This window comes from Chiloscyllium plagiosum, unplaced genomic scaffold (genome assembly GCF_037043375.1).
Source record: "Chiloscyllium plagiosum isolate Xiang-an unplaced genomic scaffold, Cpla_swu_hap1 HiC_scaffold_35, whole genome shotgun sequence".
NCBI lineage: Eukaryota > Metazoa > Chordata > Chondrichthyes > Orectolobiformes > Hemiscylliidae > Chiloscyllium > Chiloscyllium plagiosum.
In genome coordinates this window covers 32,538,545-32,553,480 of record NW_028270173.1, presented here as the reverse complement: position 1 = coordinate 32,553,480, position 14,936 = coordinate 32,538,545, and the positions used below count along the sequence as shown (strand labels likewise).

Genomic DNA, 14,936 nt, shown 5'->3' with positions numbered 1-14,936 from the left:
CGGGGGAGGGGGGAAAATGGGAAGAGCTCAATCCTACCTCCACAGTCATGTGCGCCATGATGGCTCTTTGGTGACCCTCCAGCGTCTCCAGGGCGATCTGCCCGATTTCCGCTTCCGACTTGCCCAGGAACATCTGGCAGGCAGCGGCCAGCATCTCCTTGTTCTGTCCCTGGATCTTCACCTGGAACAGGAAGAGGTCACTCGGGAGGGGAGGGGCTAACCTTAACCGGGCCCAAAAAAACAACCTCGAAATCCAAACCCAACAGCAGCAGGAATGTTTACAAACTGCAGCATCTCACTGCGAACTGGGTGGCGCGGTGGTTCAGTGATTAGCACTGCTGCCTCACAGCACCAGGGTCCCAAGTCCGACTTCAGCCTCGGGCAACTGTCTGTGTGGAGTTTGCACATTCGCCCCGTGTCCGCGTGAGTTTCCTCCCACAGTCCGAAGATGTCCAGGTCAGGTGAATTGGCCCATGCTAAATTACCCGTCGTGTTAGGTGCATTAGGCAGAGGGAAATGGGTCTGGGTGGGTTACTCTTCCGCGGGTCGGTGTGGACTGGTTGGGCCGAACGGCCTGTTTCCACACTGTAGGGAATCTAATCTAATCAAACAGGAGGTGTTGGCAGAATGGCTAACGCTGAAAGAGCAAAGCCACTCCACACCATTCCAGCGCATTGACATTCACTCTCCCCCCTCCGGAATCCTTACCCTTAAAATGTAAATTAAATATTTTTCCGTTCACTCGTAGGGAACAGATCCCAATGCATCGAATCCCTGACTATTCATTCCCACTGGACGGACTGTAATAATCACAACCTCTTCCATTTTACAGATCCGAATGGATAGTATTCTTTCCAGGAAAATCCATGAATCAGATTCTCAAAGTTTCAAACCCATTCCTTCCTGCTGTAGAGATTAGACTAAAAACAAAACTCTTCCTGGACAGATTAAAGTCACTTGGACTGAGCAGAAATCCTCATCCAAACAGAACTGCCTTGGCTAATTTTCTGATTTTTAATATCCCTTAAAATCCTCCCAGCCTGATTGCCTAATTCCTTCTCATCAACTGGTGTTAAGAACAGATTGCCCCCCTCTGTTACCAGTCGCTGAAATGTCGGGGATTCGGGTTTTGTTTGGATTTTGCCAATGAATGACCGCACACTGAACAGTTATTGCCAACTCAATGAATTGGTGCTCTCAAGAACTGCCTGCACGGCAAATATTCGGTAAGCGCTCAGGGCAGCTCAGGGCTATGTGGGCGAGAACAGCAGGAGAACCAGAAAGGGCTCTGACCCACTAGCATTCTGTGACAAAGCAGGAAATGGTGATCGGCAAAGGGTTCAGATCCAGCGTAATCCCTGAAAAACCAGGATCCATCTTAATTTTTGAGATCACCGCACAGCCATCCCAGAACAGGGTGCAGGGATGTATTGAACCCGCACTGACTCAGAGAGGGGGGAGGTGGGGAGCTTGGAGTGAAATCAGCTTAAGAGGTACAATGCTGGAAATGCAGTTCAGGACTGATTTTCGTCTCAAATGGTTATTAATGCACCGCCAGGCTTCCTGCGTGGATCTTAATTCGATCTTCGCATCAGGCAAGAGAGCCCATTAACAAATGATCAAGTTCATTAACGTAGAGAGGGAGGCCTCAGGGGGTTTGTTCTCTGGGAAATCTAATCGTTAATCTCCACTGCAGGCACTGGGCTGCGATGGAACAACTGGCAGCAAGGTAGACAGTTCTGGGCAGAGACTTAAACACAAAACTGAGGATGGTACTGTTCTGATCTCTCAGTCAGGAGCTGAAAATGTATTGCTGGAAAAGCGCAGCAGGTCAGGCAGCATCCAAGGAACAGGAGAATCGACGTTTCGGGCATAAGCTCTTCTTCAGGAATGAGGAAAGTGTGTCCAGCAGGCTAAGATAAAAGGTAGGGAGGAGGGACTTTGGAAATGCGATAGGTGGAGGGAGGTCAAGGTGAGGGTGATAGGCTGGAGTGGGGGTGGGGGCGGAGAGATCAGGAAGAAGATTGTAGATTAGGAAGGCAGTGCTGAGTTCGAGGGATTTTACTGAGACAAGGTGGGGGGAGGGGAAATGAGGAAACTGGAGAAATCAGAGTTCAACAGCTCTGATCTCTAGCATCTGCAGTCCTCACTTTCTCCTCTCAGTCAGGAGGTCTGGATAAAGTCCCACTGACCCCAGAGAGGTGTATAGTCTCTGAATGAAAAGTATCAAGAGCGGGGCTCTTTTCCCAGGCACTTGGCGCGGTGTTAATGTTGCCACAAGGTCTGGGTGTGAGTCTCAGCTGTGCCAGAGGTGTGCACCAGCAGGAAGCGCACAAATGGAAGCGTAAATCAGATTACCAAACCATCTCTGCACAAGTCGCTGCCGCGGGCTGCTGCACTGCCAACTATTTCCTTCTCCCTTATCCATCACCTGGTCATGCTTTGGTGCTCTAATTCGCACGGGGCAGTACGAGGTGTCCCCACAGCGGTGGACCATTCCCTGCAGGAGTCCTCCTGCTTTCCGCTGGGGGATCTGAAAGGGAGTGGCATGCATCAGTTCCACGTGATCATAGTTGGAAGCGGGTTCACCGCCCAATGCGGTGCTGCGAACACCATGTGTATACCCACGTATCTGCTAGGTGCTCTGCCTGCTCAATTATGGTCATGGAGATGTTCAGCATGGAAACTCACCCGTTGGTCCAACTCATCTGTGCTGACCAGATATCCCAACCTAACCTAATCCCATTTGCCAGCACTTGGTCCATATCCCTCCAACCTTCCTATTCATATACCCATCCAGATGCCTTTTAAATGTTGTGATTGTACCAGCCTCCACCACTTCCGCTGGCAGCTCATTCCATACTCGCACCACCCTCTGCGTGAAAAAGTTGCCCCTTAGGTCCCTTTTATATCTTTCCCCTCTCACCCTAAACCTACGCCCTCTAGTTCTGGACTCCCCCACCCCAGGGAAGACCTGGTCTATTTACCCTATCCATGCCCTTCATGATTTCATAAACCTCTATAAGGTCACCCCTCAGCCTTCAACGCTCCAGGGAAAACAGCCCCAACGTATTCAGCCTCTCCCTATAGCTCAAACTCTACCATTTCAAAACCTGTATTCTGCTCCTCTCTCCCCCACCCTTAAAGTTCCATATTTTTGACCTCTGGCCCTGTGGGTCAGACCACCTCCTGTGGGCCTGGCAAAAGTAGCCAGCAGCAGATCCAGGTAACAGGCTGTGGAGGGCGTTGGGAGTCCACCCCTCCGTCCTGCAGCTATGTCTGTGTCCGAGTACCCTGAGGGAGAGAGCTCCTCTTTGGAGAAAGTTAGGTGCCACAGTGACTGGAGCGCATTATTTCACCCTCCGTTGGCGTTTGAATCTAATCAACTCCCTTCCCTACTATCTTCATGACTACACTGCTGCTGGTGTGCAGTGCTTGTTAACTGATAATTTAATGAGCAACACAGGTGACGTGGGGGTGGTTTATTGATAAGAGGAGAGCTGGGCTCCTTCGGCAACACCCTCCAAGCTTTGAGAGAGGTGGAGACTGCAGCGGCTGGTGTTCACTCACTCCCCCATTTTAATTTCGTTCCCACCCCCCAACCTTTCCTTCTGTGTTATTGTCACACTATTCCCCGGGGCATGGCGCGTGTAGCTTGTTATTTTTAATACGTGACACAGATGACTTGATGGCAGCACTATTGAAACAAAAGCAAGAGCTAGGTATTTGGGTCTCTTGCGGCAGTGTGCCTATCTCTAGGCCAGAAGGCTTCAATTCATGACGCGCTCTCCCTGGACACAGATCGCAGCGTGTCTGCACGGGTGGGCTAAACATAACACCTACTAAGCTTCTCTCGTTAATTTTGTGCCGGGGCTTTTACAAGTTCTTATAAAAGCTGCAAGGGGGTGGTGGGAGTCAGCTGCAAGGGGGTGGTGGGAGCCAGCTGCAAGGGGGTGGTGGGAGCCAGCTGCAAGGGGGTGGTGGGAGCCAGCTGCAAGGGAGTGGTGGGAGCCAGATTGGGCTTCTGCAGAGAGGAAAGATCCAGAAGGAACCGGTTATGAACTTGTGGGCGTACTGTACCTTTAAGAGAGTTAAAAGCTAGCAGAACTACCTGACAGTACCAAGTGCTCTGAATAAGATATCATGTAACGTTTTGGTCCAGCAGCTAGTGTAGCTGGTTGCCCTGGAGACAAAAACAAATTCAAATTCGGGCCAATCGGTTTAAACTATACCCCGAAAAATACCAAATTCCAATCCGGTTTGAATTTAGTATATTGACAATATTAAAAACCAATGAAATAATCCGATGCTTTAGGAGTATAAGACCGGGAAAAATTGAACAGTTGAGAGAGGACTGCCAAAAGACTAACAGATGTAGGCTGCTAGTCAGAACTCACTGAGAGGGACCTGTCTCAAGAAGGAGTTTGCATAGAGAAAAAACATCGACACTGGCCTGGAGAGCAAATGTGCAAAGAGAAGATTCGACAGCTGGCTGGTTTTGAAATTGGAATTTTTCAGTAAATCATAATCGGGGGTTTTATCAGACTAGTCTTATAGAAAGGCAAGTAAAAGCTAGGTTAGAGGAAGGAGTTGCAAATAGTTGTTAGTTAATTATTCTCAATTAGACCTTAAGAAATAAAGTTGTTAATTTTTACTTTAAATAGTTCTCAGCCTCTCGAATTTTCACAGATTACTGCACAGGATAAATCTTTTCTGCGTGGCTGGTTTAAATTAAGCAGGAGGGTTTACCCCATGTCGTAACAAACCTATTGTTTGTCCTATGCTATGGATTTATGATGTAAATCTCTAAGTCTTTCCAACACAAGGACACTGGTGTGTAGAACAGAGTTCAGCCCAACACCCTTCCACAAACATCACAAACAAGCAAATATGAACTGCACGCATTCACGAGTGCTTTTGAACAACTAACTGTCTTCCATTCCACTGATCTTCGGTTCGATAGAGTGACAGATTAAACACTGGAGTAGAAAAACTCAAGAGACAAAAAAAAGCCTGCAGATGCTGGAATCCAAAGTGGACAGACAGGGTGCGGGAAGAACACAGCAAGCCAGACAGCATCAGGAGGTGAAGAAGTCGACGTTTCGGGTGTAACACTTTTTCAGGACTGAAGAAGGCTAAAACCTGAAACATTGACTTCTCCACCTCCTGCTGCTGCCTGGCTTGCTGCGTTCTTCCCGTGTCCTGCCTGTCGATGTAGAATAATTCAAGGCCATGAGAGTTTGCTCATCTGAATTTCTAGTGAGAATTAGCATCTCCAGGAAGGCAGAAGACAATTTGATTTAATATAATATACACATCCTGCACAAAACACCAGCCCTCCCTTTAAAGGGGCCCAGTCGTTGAGCCACAGACATTCTGTTCCATTGGTCCGGGCTGGTATCTTACTGAGGAGTGAAATGAGACAGCTCTGCAGCCCTACTCTGAGAGGCAGTCTGGGCAGCACTGTACCTGAGCAATTCCCGTGACGGAGATCGGAACACCATGACGTGTGTACACCTTTTCACTTTTCACATTCAGTGTTAGAGTGCTCAAGGAAATCCTAGAGAGAGACAAAGAGAGAGGGAACAACTGAGACACAGAGCAGGTTAGAAGCAGTATCTGTTCAAAGGAGAGATCAGACTAGGGGCTAGGGGCACTGACACATTCAGTTGGAAGCGTGGTGAAAATCCTACCCCCACCACCCTCCCAACCTTATTCAGCCAAAGAAACTGGCGGTCCCACCCAGTCCCAGAGATTGGCAGGTGTGAGGGAGAAACTATCTGATACATTGCCCAACCCAGCCCCAGTGGGGGCAGTATCTGACCCACTGTCCCACTCAGTTCCAGGAATGGAGAGAGAGTTTCTGACCCACTGTCCCACCCAGTCCCGGGGGGACAGAGAGACAGTTTCTGACCCACTGCCCCACCCAGTCCCGGGGACGGAGAGACAGTTTCTGACCCACTGCCCCACTCAGTCCCAGGAGGGGACAGAGAGACAGTCTCTGATCCACTGTCCCACTCAGTCCCAGGAGGGGACAGAAAGACAGTATCTGACCCACTGTCCCACCCAGTCCCAGGAGGGGACAGAGAGACAGTCTCTGACCCACTGTCCCACCCAGTCCCAGGGAGGTAGAGACAGTTTCTGACCCACTGTCCCACCCAGTCCCAGGGAGGTAGAGACAGTTTCTGACCCACTGCTCCAGCCAGTCCCGGGGTACTGGGGTTGGGTGGGTGTGTGGGGTGGTGGCGGTGGATTGCAGGACGCACTGCCCTCACCAGTTCTCTCGTTACCTCTCAATCTGCTGCACGCACGGCAATACGAAAACCCGCCCTCCAGCGATCATCACCGGTGGGGACCGACAGAACCCTGAAACAGAACAGATGGCAACCCTTCAGCCAGGGTGAGAGCGGGCGGCCTGCTAAACGGACCAATCGGCCGCCACTCGGCCGCCGGCAGAGGTTGGTACTGGCAGATTGTAAAGCCATGCCAGAGGAGGACAGAGCAGGGCCTGACTGCAACTCTGAATCGCAGCCTTTTACATCAGTCAGCAACGTGCAGCAGTCTGTTCAGCCCCTTAGGTCTGTGATGGCTCTCGGAAAGAACGATCCGACTAAACGTACCGCCTTACTCTTTTCTCTCTGCCCCTGAAAACTCTCTCTCCTTGCGGTAACTTATCCAATTGTTTTTGGGAAGCTATGACTGAATCTGCTCTCGTGCTCAGCCTAACTCGCTCATCTGCCCTCTGGGTGTTTTGAGAATTGTTTTCCATCGTGCAACTGACCTGACTGCTACCAGTTCGGTGTAACCTGCCGAAAAACAAATTCCATTCATAATTAAGAACATATTAAACCTTCTCTCAATTTCAACGTCAGCTTTGAAATTCTCTCCAAACTTACTGATTCTCACCGTTCCTCGTGCCTTTCAACTTTCCTCTGAACACTCAAAACGCACCCAAATGACTGCATAGCCAAGATCACCATCAGCTGAATATCACCGTACATCAGTGGATTATATGTTCAGTATACTCAGCAAAGTATTCTTCAGAAAACCCAACCACATACAGGGCGTTGGAGGAAGAATGGGTCTCACTGGACAAGTCTTCCTGGGAACAGCACAGTCTCAATGGGCTGAACAGCCTCCACCTGAGCTGTCGGAATCTTTGTTTCAGAAGCTCTATTTTGAGGAGGGGCTAAGGGATCGGCAAGACCGGTTATGATAAACGCCTGCTTACCAAAGACAAATACAACAGGCTTCCAGGACTCGCTGCAAGCACTAAGCCGCTCCTGTTCCTGACCCCAGCGTTGCCTGAGAGGCTTTCATTTTGAATTAAAAGGTAGCGTAGCACAGCAGGGAAGAAAATCCTGACTGCCTCGGGAATCCAGCCCGAAAGGAGGGAGCTTGCAATATACTCAGAATCCCGACAGTGTGGAAACAGGCCCTTCGACCCAACAAGTCCGCACTGACCCTCTGAAGAGTGACCCACTCCCCAACCTTATTATCCTTTATTTACCCCTGACTAATGCACCTAACCTACACATCCCTGAACACTATGCGGCAATTTAGCATGGTCAATTCACCAAATCTACACATCTTTGGACTGTGGGAGGAAACCGGAGCACCCGGAGGAAACCCACGCAGACCCAGGGATAATATGCAAACTCCACACAGACAGTCGACCAAGGCTGGAATCAAACCTGGGTCCCTGGCGTTGCAAGGCAACAGTGCTAACCACTGAGCCACCATGCCACCCCAAATGCAATGGTGCTTCAGCACAATACCGGCCAATGGTGTGTGGACAGAAGCAAATGATGTGGGAGCTGAGCTTCCAAGGTGACAGCGGCTAAGACACTGTATCCAAAGTTGAGGGGTTTGTCTTATGAACAGTTCAGGCCTGTAATCCTGAGAGAGCTTAGAATGAGGGGAGACTCAATTGTGGGGTTGACAAAATAGATATAAAGAGGATGCTTCCCCCTCCACCGTGAGTCAATCTAGAACGAGAGGTCACAGTTTTAGGATACGGGGCAGCAGGTTTAAAAGAGAGATGAGGAGGAATTTCTTCTCTGGAAGGGTTGCGAACCTGTGGGTTATGCTACCCCAGAGTGTGGTGGATGCCATGGCACTGAAGAAATTCGAGGAAAAGGTAGACAGCTGTAATGTTATGGAGCACGGGCAGGAAAGTGGAGTTAAGGCCGAGGTGAAATCACATATAACGAATGGCAAAGCAGGTTGGAGGGGCTGAATTATCTCCTCCTGCTTCTCATGTTCAACAGGGAGGCATCTGAGTGCGTGTAAACCTGAATATTTCCCTTCACTCAGTGAGCGCGAATGCCCACTCTCTCAATCAGTACAGAAAATGACTGGTTGTGGATGATTGTGGCAATTCAAAAAAATGCAGGTTTTAATACCCGAGGGAAAACTGCAATCAGTTCAGCGAGGATACAATCGCATTGGTGGAAAGGGCAGACACATTTAATACAGAGACATGAGAACTGATTTATAGTACCAGGAAGAACGAGGTGAGGGCAATATAAAACATGGGGTACCATTCTAAAGGGGATGCAAGGACAGTGGTACCTGGTGCACAAATTATAGAGCACCTCTGCCACATGTAGCAGAGTGACAAGTCAGGGACATGGATGCAGAGCTTTATAAACAGTGAAGGTAAAGTTGCTACACTTCTGTCAGACAATAGGGTAGCTCTCTGTGACCATACTATTTTTTAAAATGAAGAATTTATTTGAAATGAAGGTTGGGATAGAGATGTCAAGCAAAATCTGCCCCATAGCTAATAAAGTAAACAGCTTGCGAGGCCTTGGGTTTTGTTTAAAGTTGGAACAATAGAAGCAGCCTGAACGGGTGGGGTCAAGCTCCCACAGAACCAGGACTTTTTTTAAAAAAAGTTTTAACCATCAGTAGCAGTTGCGGATGGGCTCTTGAAGCTGGATGTGGAAGCTGCTTACCCTCTCTCGCTGTTCCAGCTAAAAACTGGGGATTCTCTTCCTGCTGCTCGAATTATATGTGAGACGATCCGTCTCCCTGAATAGGCCTTTGCCAAGGGTGTACTTATGGGATGTTATTATACTGGAACAGTTATTGTTTAGTATTATTATTTCTGTGAGGTTTTTCAATAGAGTTATGTTATTCCAATACTTCCTTCTGTTGTATCTTAACTACAGTGTATGAATAAAGCATGCTTTGCTTCAAGACTGACAGTTTGACCAATTGAATTGTACCTGGAATGCAATGCTGGACACTTTAAAATAGGAAAACATTAGGGCCTGGGCTATGTTCTTCATATATTTTGAGGGGATTTGGTCTGGGGGCTCTTGTCAGAATCAAAATCTCTAATTCCAGGTTGGGTTCAGGATTATTGGACTCAAAGGCAGCGAGCGATTGGTGAGTTTTGGTGTTCTCTCTTCGGGTGCTGAATTCCGTTGGTTTAAATAGGGTGCACTTTGTATAGTAAGGCTCTGAATAGCAGGAATTAAGCCCTCGCTGTTGGTGTCAATCTTCATCGCAAACCCACCATCCAGTTAACTGAGCTCACCAACCCCTCCATATATAGATATACAAAAGCAAAGAGCTTACAGCGAGCTTTTGAAAAAAAAAATAATAATTTGGCCTCAACTGAGGCACTGCATCTTGTTCTGGACACTACACATTAGAATAGATGGGAAGGCTTTGGGGAGAATGTTGAAAAGATAAACTGAACAAAGTGACCTTGGAGTGCAGGTTCATAGCTCCTTGAAAATGGAGTCGCAGTTAGATAGGATAGTGAAGGCGGCGTTTGGTATGCTTTCCTGTATTGGTCAGAGTATTGAGTACAGGAGTTGGGAAGTCATGTTGCAACTGTGCAGGACATTGGTTAGGTCACTGTTGGAATATTGTGTACAATTTTGGTCTCCTTCCTATCAGAAAGATGTTGTGAAACTTGAAAGGGCTCAGAAAAGATTTACAAGGATGTTGCCAGGGTTGGAGGGTTTGTGCTATAGGGAAAGGTTGAATAGGCTGGGGCTGTTTTCCCTGGAGCGTCGGAGGCTGAGGGGTGACCTTATAGAGGTTTATAAAATCATGTGGGGCAGGGATAGGACGAATAGACAAGGTCTTTTAGCTGGGGTCAGGGAGTACAGAACTAGAGGGTATAGGTTTATGGTGAGAGGGGAAAGATATAAAAGGGACCTAAGGGGCAACGTTTTCACGCAGAGGGTGGTGCATGTATGGAACAAGCTGCCAGAGGAAATGGTGGAGGCTGGTACAATTACAGCATTTAAAAGGCATCTGGATGGGTATATGAATAGGAAGGATTCGGAGGGATATGGGCCAGGTGCTGGCAGGTGGGACTAGATTGGGTTGGGATAACTGGTCCAACACAAATTGGACTGAAGGGTCTGTTTCTGTGCTGTACATCTCTATGACATAGAATGGTTCCACAACTGGGAGACTTCAATTATATGGAAAAATTGGAAAAGCTGGGGTTGATCTCTTCAGAGTAAAGGAGGTTGAGAGGGATTTGACAGAGAGATGTTTAACACCATGAGGGGAATAGACAGGGTCAACAGACAGCAACTGTTCCCACTGGCGAACAAGGGCATAGACTTACGGAAAATGGTAACAAGATTAAAGTAGCCACAGGGAAATGTATTTTTTAATGCAGTGAGTGGTTAGGATCTGGACTGCAGCTCCTGAGGAGGCAGCAGACTCAATTACTGGTGTTAAAAGGGAAACGGTTAATCGTGCGGAGAGTGGGGAAAAGCATTGGGAGGCTGAGGGTGTGAGCGTTTCTCTTGCCGAGAGGCAGCATAATTTAATATATTTACTCATGGGAATAAATGTTAAGCCAGGAGTTATGACCCATCTTTAACTGTCCTTGGGACAGCGAGTGGAGGAGCTTCCTCCTGGGCGGTAAACGTGTTAAGATTTCACATTTCTCACAACAACTGTTTATAAATTGTCACAGAATCCCTACAGTGCGGAAAGGGGACATTCAGTCCATCCAGTCTGCATTGACCCTTCAAAAAGCATCCCACCCAGACTCACCCCACCCTCCCTATCACTGTAACCCAGCATTTAGCACAGCTAATCCACCCTGACCTGCACATCTTACGGCTGTGGGAGGAAACCCATGTAGACATGGGGAGAACGTGCAAATTCCACACAGGCAGTCGCCCCGAGGCTGGAATCGAACCCGGGTCCCTGGCGATGTGAGGCAGCAGTGCTAACCACTGAACGGTCACTAGGCAATAGGAGTTAGGTCAGACAGTCATACATCACAGAAGCAGATCTTTCTGTCAAACTAGTCCACACTGACCATCTTCCCAAACTAAACAAGGCCCACCAACCTGCTTTTGGCCCATATCCCTCCAAAACATTTCCTATTCACCTACCTGTTCAAATATCTTTTAAATGTTGTAACTGTATCTGCATCGACCACATCCTCGAGCAGTTCATTCCACACACGAACCGCTCTGTGTAAAAACATTGCCCCTCATGTCCTTTTTAAATCTTTCTCCTCTCGCCGTAAACATATGTCCCCTAGTTTTCAACTTCCCCACCTTAGGGAAGAGACCTTCGCTATTCACCTTATCTATGCCCCTCGTGATTTCATCAATCTTTATAAGATCACCCTTTCAAACTCCTCCACTCCAGTGAATAATTTCTCAGCCCGTCCAGCCTCTCCTTATGACTCAAACCCTCCAATGCTGGTAATTGTCTTCTGAACCCTTTCCAGCTGAATGATACCCTTCTGGTAAGTGGGTTACCAAAGCTCACACCATACTCGAGAAAAGGCCTTACCAATGTCCTGCATAATCTCAACATGGTGACCTAGGAGAAAGTGAGGACTGCAGATGCTGGAGATCAGAGTCAAGAGTGTGGTGCTGGAAAAGCACAGCAGGACAGGCAGCATCCGAGGAACAGAGGAGTTGACATTTCACGCAAAAGGATGTGATTTCTGATGAACGGCTTATGCCCCAAACATCCATTCTCCTGCTCCTTGGATGCTGCCTGACCTGCTGTGCTTTTCCAGCGCCACACACCCCCAACTGCTGTACTCAAAAGGTGTGAGCAATGAAGGCAAGCATTCTAATCACCTTCTTAATCATCGACCATTAGTTGTATAAGTTCTGCCCTTGCTTATTTTACCAAAATGCAATACATTGCATAGGCTTAGTGAGGACTGTGGCAGAGCCTGCATGCATTTTCCTGCTCCATTTCACTATGTTCTGTGAAGGGGGATGGCACACTTACTGAATGCTGGACGTATAACAGCTGCCTTTGGCCAGGATGTTGGTGTTGGTGTTGTCAGGGGGATCGAGATGGCTTTCTGTGGCTGCTTTTTGCCGCGGCTGGCACAGACTTGCAGGAAAAAGGGGGAAGCATAACGGGAGAATGAAGTTGGAGTTTAATGTGAGGTGATTCACTTTGGAAGGAGTAACAGAAATGCAGAATACTGGGCGCATGGTAAGATCCTCGGAAGTGTAGGTAAGCAGAGAGATCTCGGTGTCCATGTACATAGATCCCTGAAAGTTGCCACCCAGGTTGATAAGAAGGCATACGGTCTGTTAGCTTTTATTGGTCGAGGGATTGAGTTTTGGAGCCACGAGGTCATGTTACAGCTGTACAAAACTCTGGTGTGGCCACACTTGGGTTACGTACAGTTCTGGTCACCGCATTATAGGAAAAATGTGGAAGCTTTGGAAAGGGTTCAGAGGAGATTTACCAGGATGTTGCCTGGTGTGAAGGGAAGTTCTGATGAGGAAAGGCTGAGGGAATTGAGGCTGTTTTCGTTGGAGAGAAGAAGGTTGAGGGGTGACCTAATAGAGACATATAAGATAATCAGAGGGTTAGAGGGGGTGGACAGGGAGAGCCTTTTTCCTCAGATGGTGAGGGGGCATAGCTCTAAATGGAGGAGTGATAGATACAGGACAGATGTCAGAGGTAGTTTCTTTACTCAGAGAGTAGTAGGGGCGTAGGATGCACTGCCGAAGATTTGCCAACTTTACAGGAAATTAAATAGTCATTGGATAGGCATGTGGAGGAGAATGGAACAGAGTAGGTTAGATGGGCTTCAGATTGGTTTCACAGAGCAGTGCAACATCGAGGGACGGAGGACTAGTCCTGCGCTGTAACATTCTATGTTCTGAAGCTAAAGGATTGGAATTGAATTTATTGTCACATGTATCGAGGCACAGTGAAAAGCTTTGACTTGTGAGCTATACAGGCAGATCACAGAGTTAAAGGGAGAAAGCATCTGCAAGAGGTGAGAGGGAGGAGGAGGAAGCTGGAAGAGGATTTCAATGCGGGACTGTAACATGGGGGGTAGGGGCGCAGGGTGGAGGGGAAAGCTCAGAAGGAGACAAAGCAGTTTTCAACCGACCAACAAAGGAACACCCAGCCAACTGGAAAACACGATCATCTAGCATCAATGAAACAATGAAATCCTTGAAAATCAACGTGGAATCTTTAATTGCAGGCTGCCTAACTTCAGGAGCTATCATCTCTGGAAAAAGGGTAGTGGATCCTACTGCAATTAACACTGATCACCTCAAAAAAAATGCATTAGTGAGAATGAAAAAAAAGCTCAAAAGTTATCGAGAGCAGCCCTCAAGAGTTATTTTGGCTCCTGGCCTTCAGAGGTTTGCAAGGCTGGAGACTGGAATCATTCTGACTTCACTACTTCTGCTGGTTTCTGACACAGTGGGAGCTCAGAACCGAGTAATTATAGCTCAGTGCAAATCCCTGAGCACGCGCTCATAACCTTTCCCACGCTGTGGACGTTGCACGTCTGAGTTACAGTTTGGTATTTTCAAAACCTTGTTAACATCAACCTGGCTCAAAGGGCTTGAATTGTCAAGTCAGAGTGACGAGGGAAGCCACAGACGGGAAACCTTGGGTAGCACGGTGGCTCAGTGGTTAGCACTGCTGCCTCACAGCGCCAGGGACCCAGGTTCAATTCCAGCCTCGGGTGACTGTCTGTGTGGAGTTTGCACATTCTCCACGTGTCTGCTTGGGTTTCCTCCGGGTGCTCCACTTTCCTCCCACAGTCCAAAGATGTGCAGGTTAGGTGGATTGGCCATGGGAAATTGCCCGTAGTGTTAGGTGCATTAGTCACAGGGGAATGGGTCTGGGTGGGTTACTCGTCGGAGGGTCGGTGTGGACTTGTTGGACCGAAGGGCCTGTTTCCACACTGTAGGGAATCTAAGCATCAAAGCTGCGCTTGCATTTCCAAGGATCTCACTTGACACCAACTGCTCCTGATCTATTTTGGGGCACGTCAAGTAATTAGACAAACTGATCTTTTAACTCTTAAAAGACACTTTATCAAGCCATACTGTATTCAACCACTCGACTCCTGCACTGGTTAACCTCTACCTATCTTTTTCTCTCCCTGCAATGGCTCAACAATATTAATCTCACGAGCAGAGAGATTGCATCTGCATTTCTGAAATCAGTCACACAGCTCCAGAAACCCCAAAGGAACGCCACAATTAGATTCTCAACATCTCGAAGCGAAAAGACGGGTGATGTCCAGGTTCTTTCTCCCCATGGTAGACCACATGCACCCAGAGCAAGCTAGGACAGGACTTCGAGTTGAATAACGTGCACAACCAAGGTCAAAGTGGGGGCTGCAGATGCTGGAGATTAGAGTCAAGATTAGAGTGGTGCTGGAAAAGCACAGCAGGTCAGGCAGCATTCCTAATGAAGGGCTTTTGCCCGAAACGTCGATTTTCCTGCTCCTTGGATGCTGCCTGACCTGCTTTTCCAGCGCCACTCTAATCTTAACCTGCACAACCAAGTTGACTAACAGACTTGAAGGGATTCAGCAAAGATTTACAAGGATGTTGCCAGGGTTGGTGGGTTTGAGCTATCGGGAGAGGCTGAATAGGCTGGGGCTGTTTCCCCTGGAGCGTCGGAGGCTGAGGGGTGACCTTACGGAA

General features: G+C 48.2%; 1 protein-coding gene across 2 annotated transcripts in view; it reads right to left on the bottom strand.

Annotated features, from left to right (window-relative positions):
• The window catches only part of LOC122541329 (flotillin-1-like), a 43,722-nt gene that overhangs the window by 14,806 nt on the left and 13,980 nt on the right, over positions 1–14,936 (bottom strand). For both annotated transcript variants that reach the window (XM_043677995.2, XM_043677996.2), the window contains exons 3-5: positions 6,291–6,366; positions 5,470–5,560; positions 38–181 (exon numbers count right to left, since the gene is read on the bottom strand). In XM_043677995.2, coding sequence (XP_043533930.1) covers positions 38–181; positions 5,470–5,560; positions 6,291–6,366 — 311 coding nt within the window. The remainder of the gene's footprint in view (positions 1–37; positions 182–5,469; positions 5,561–6,290; positions 6,367–14,936) is intronic.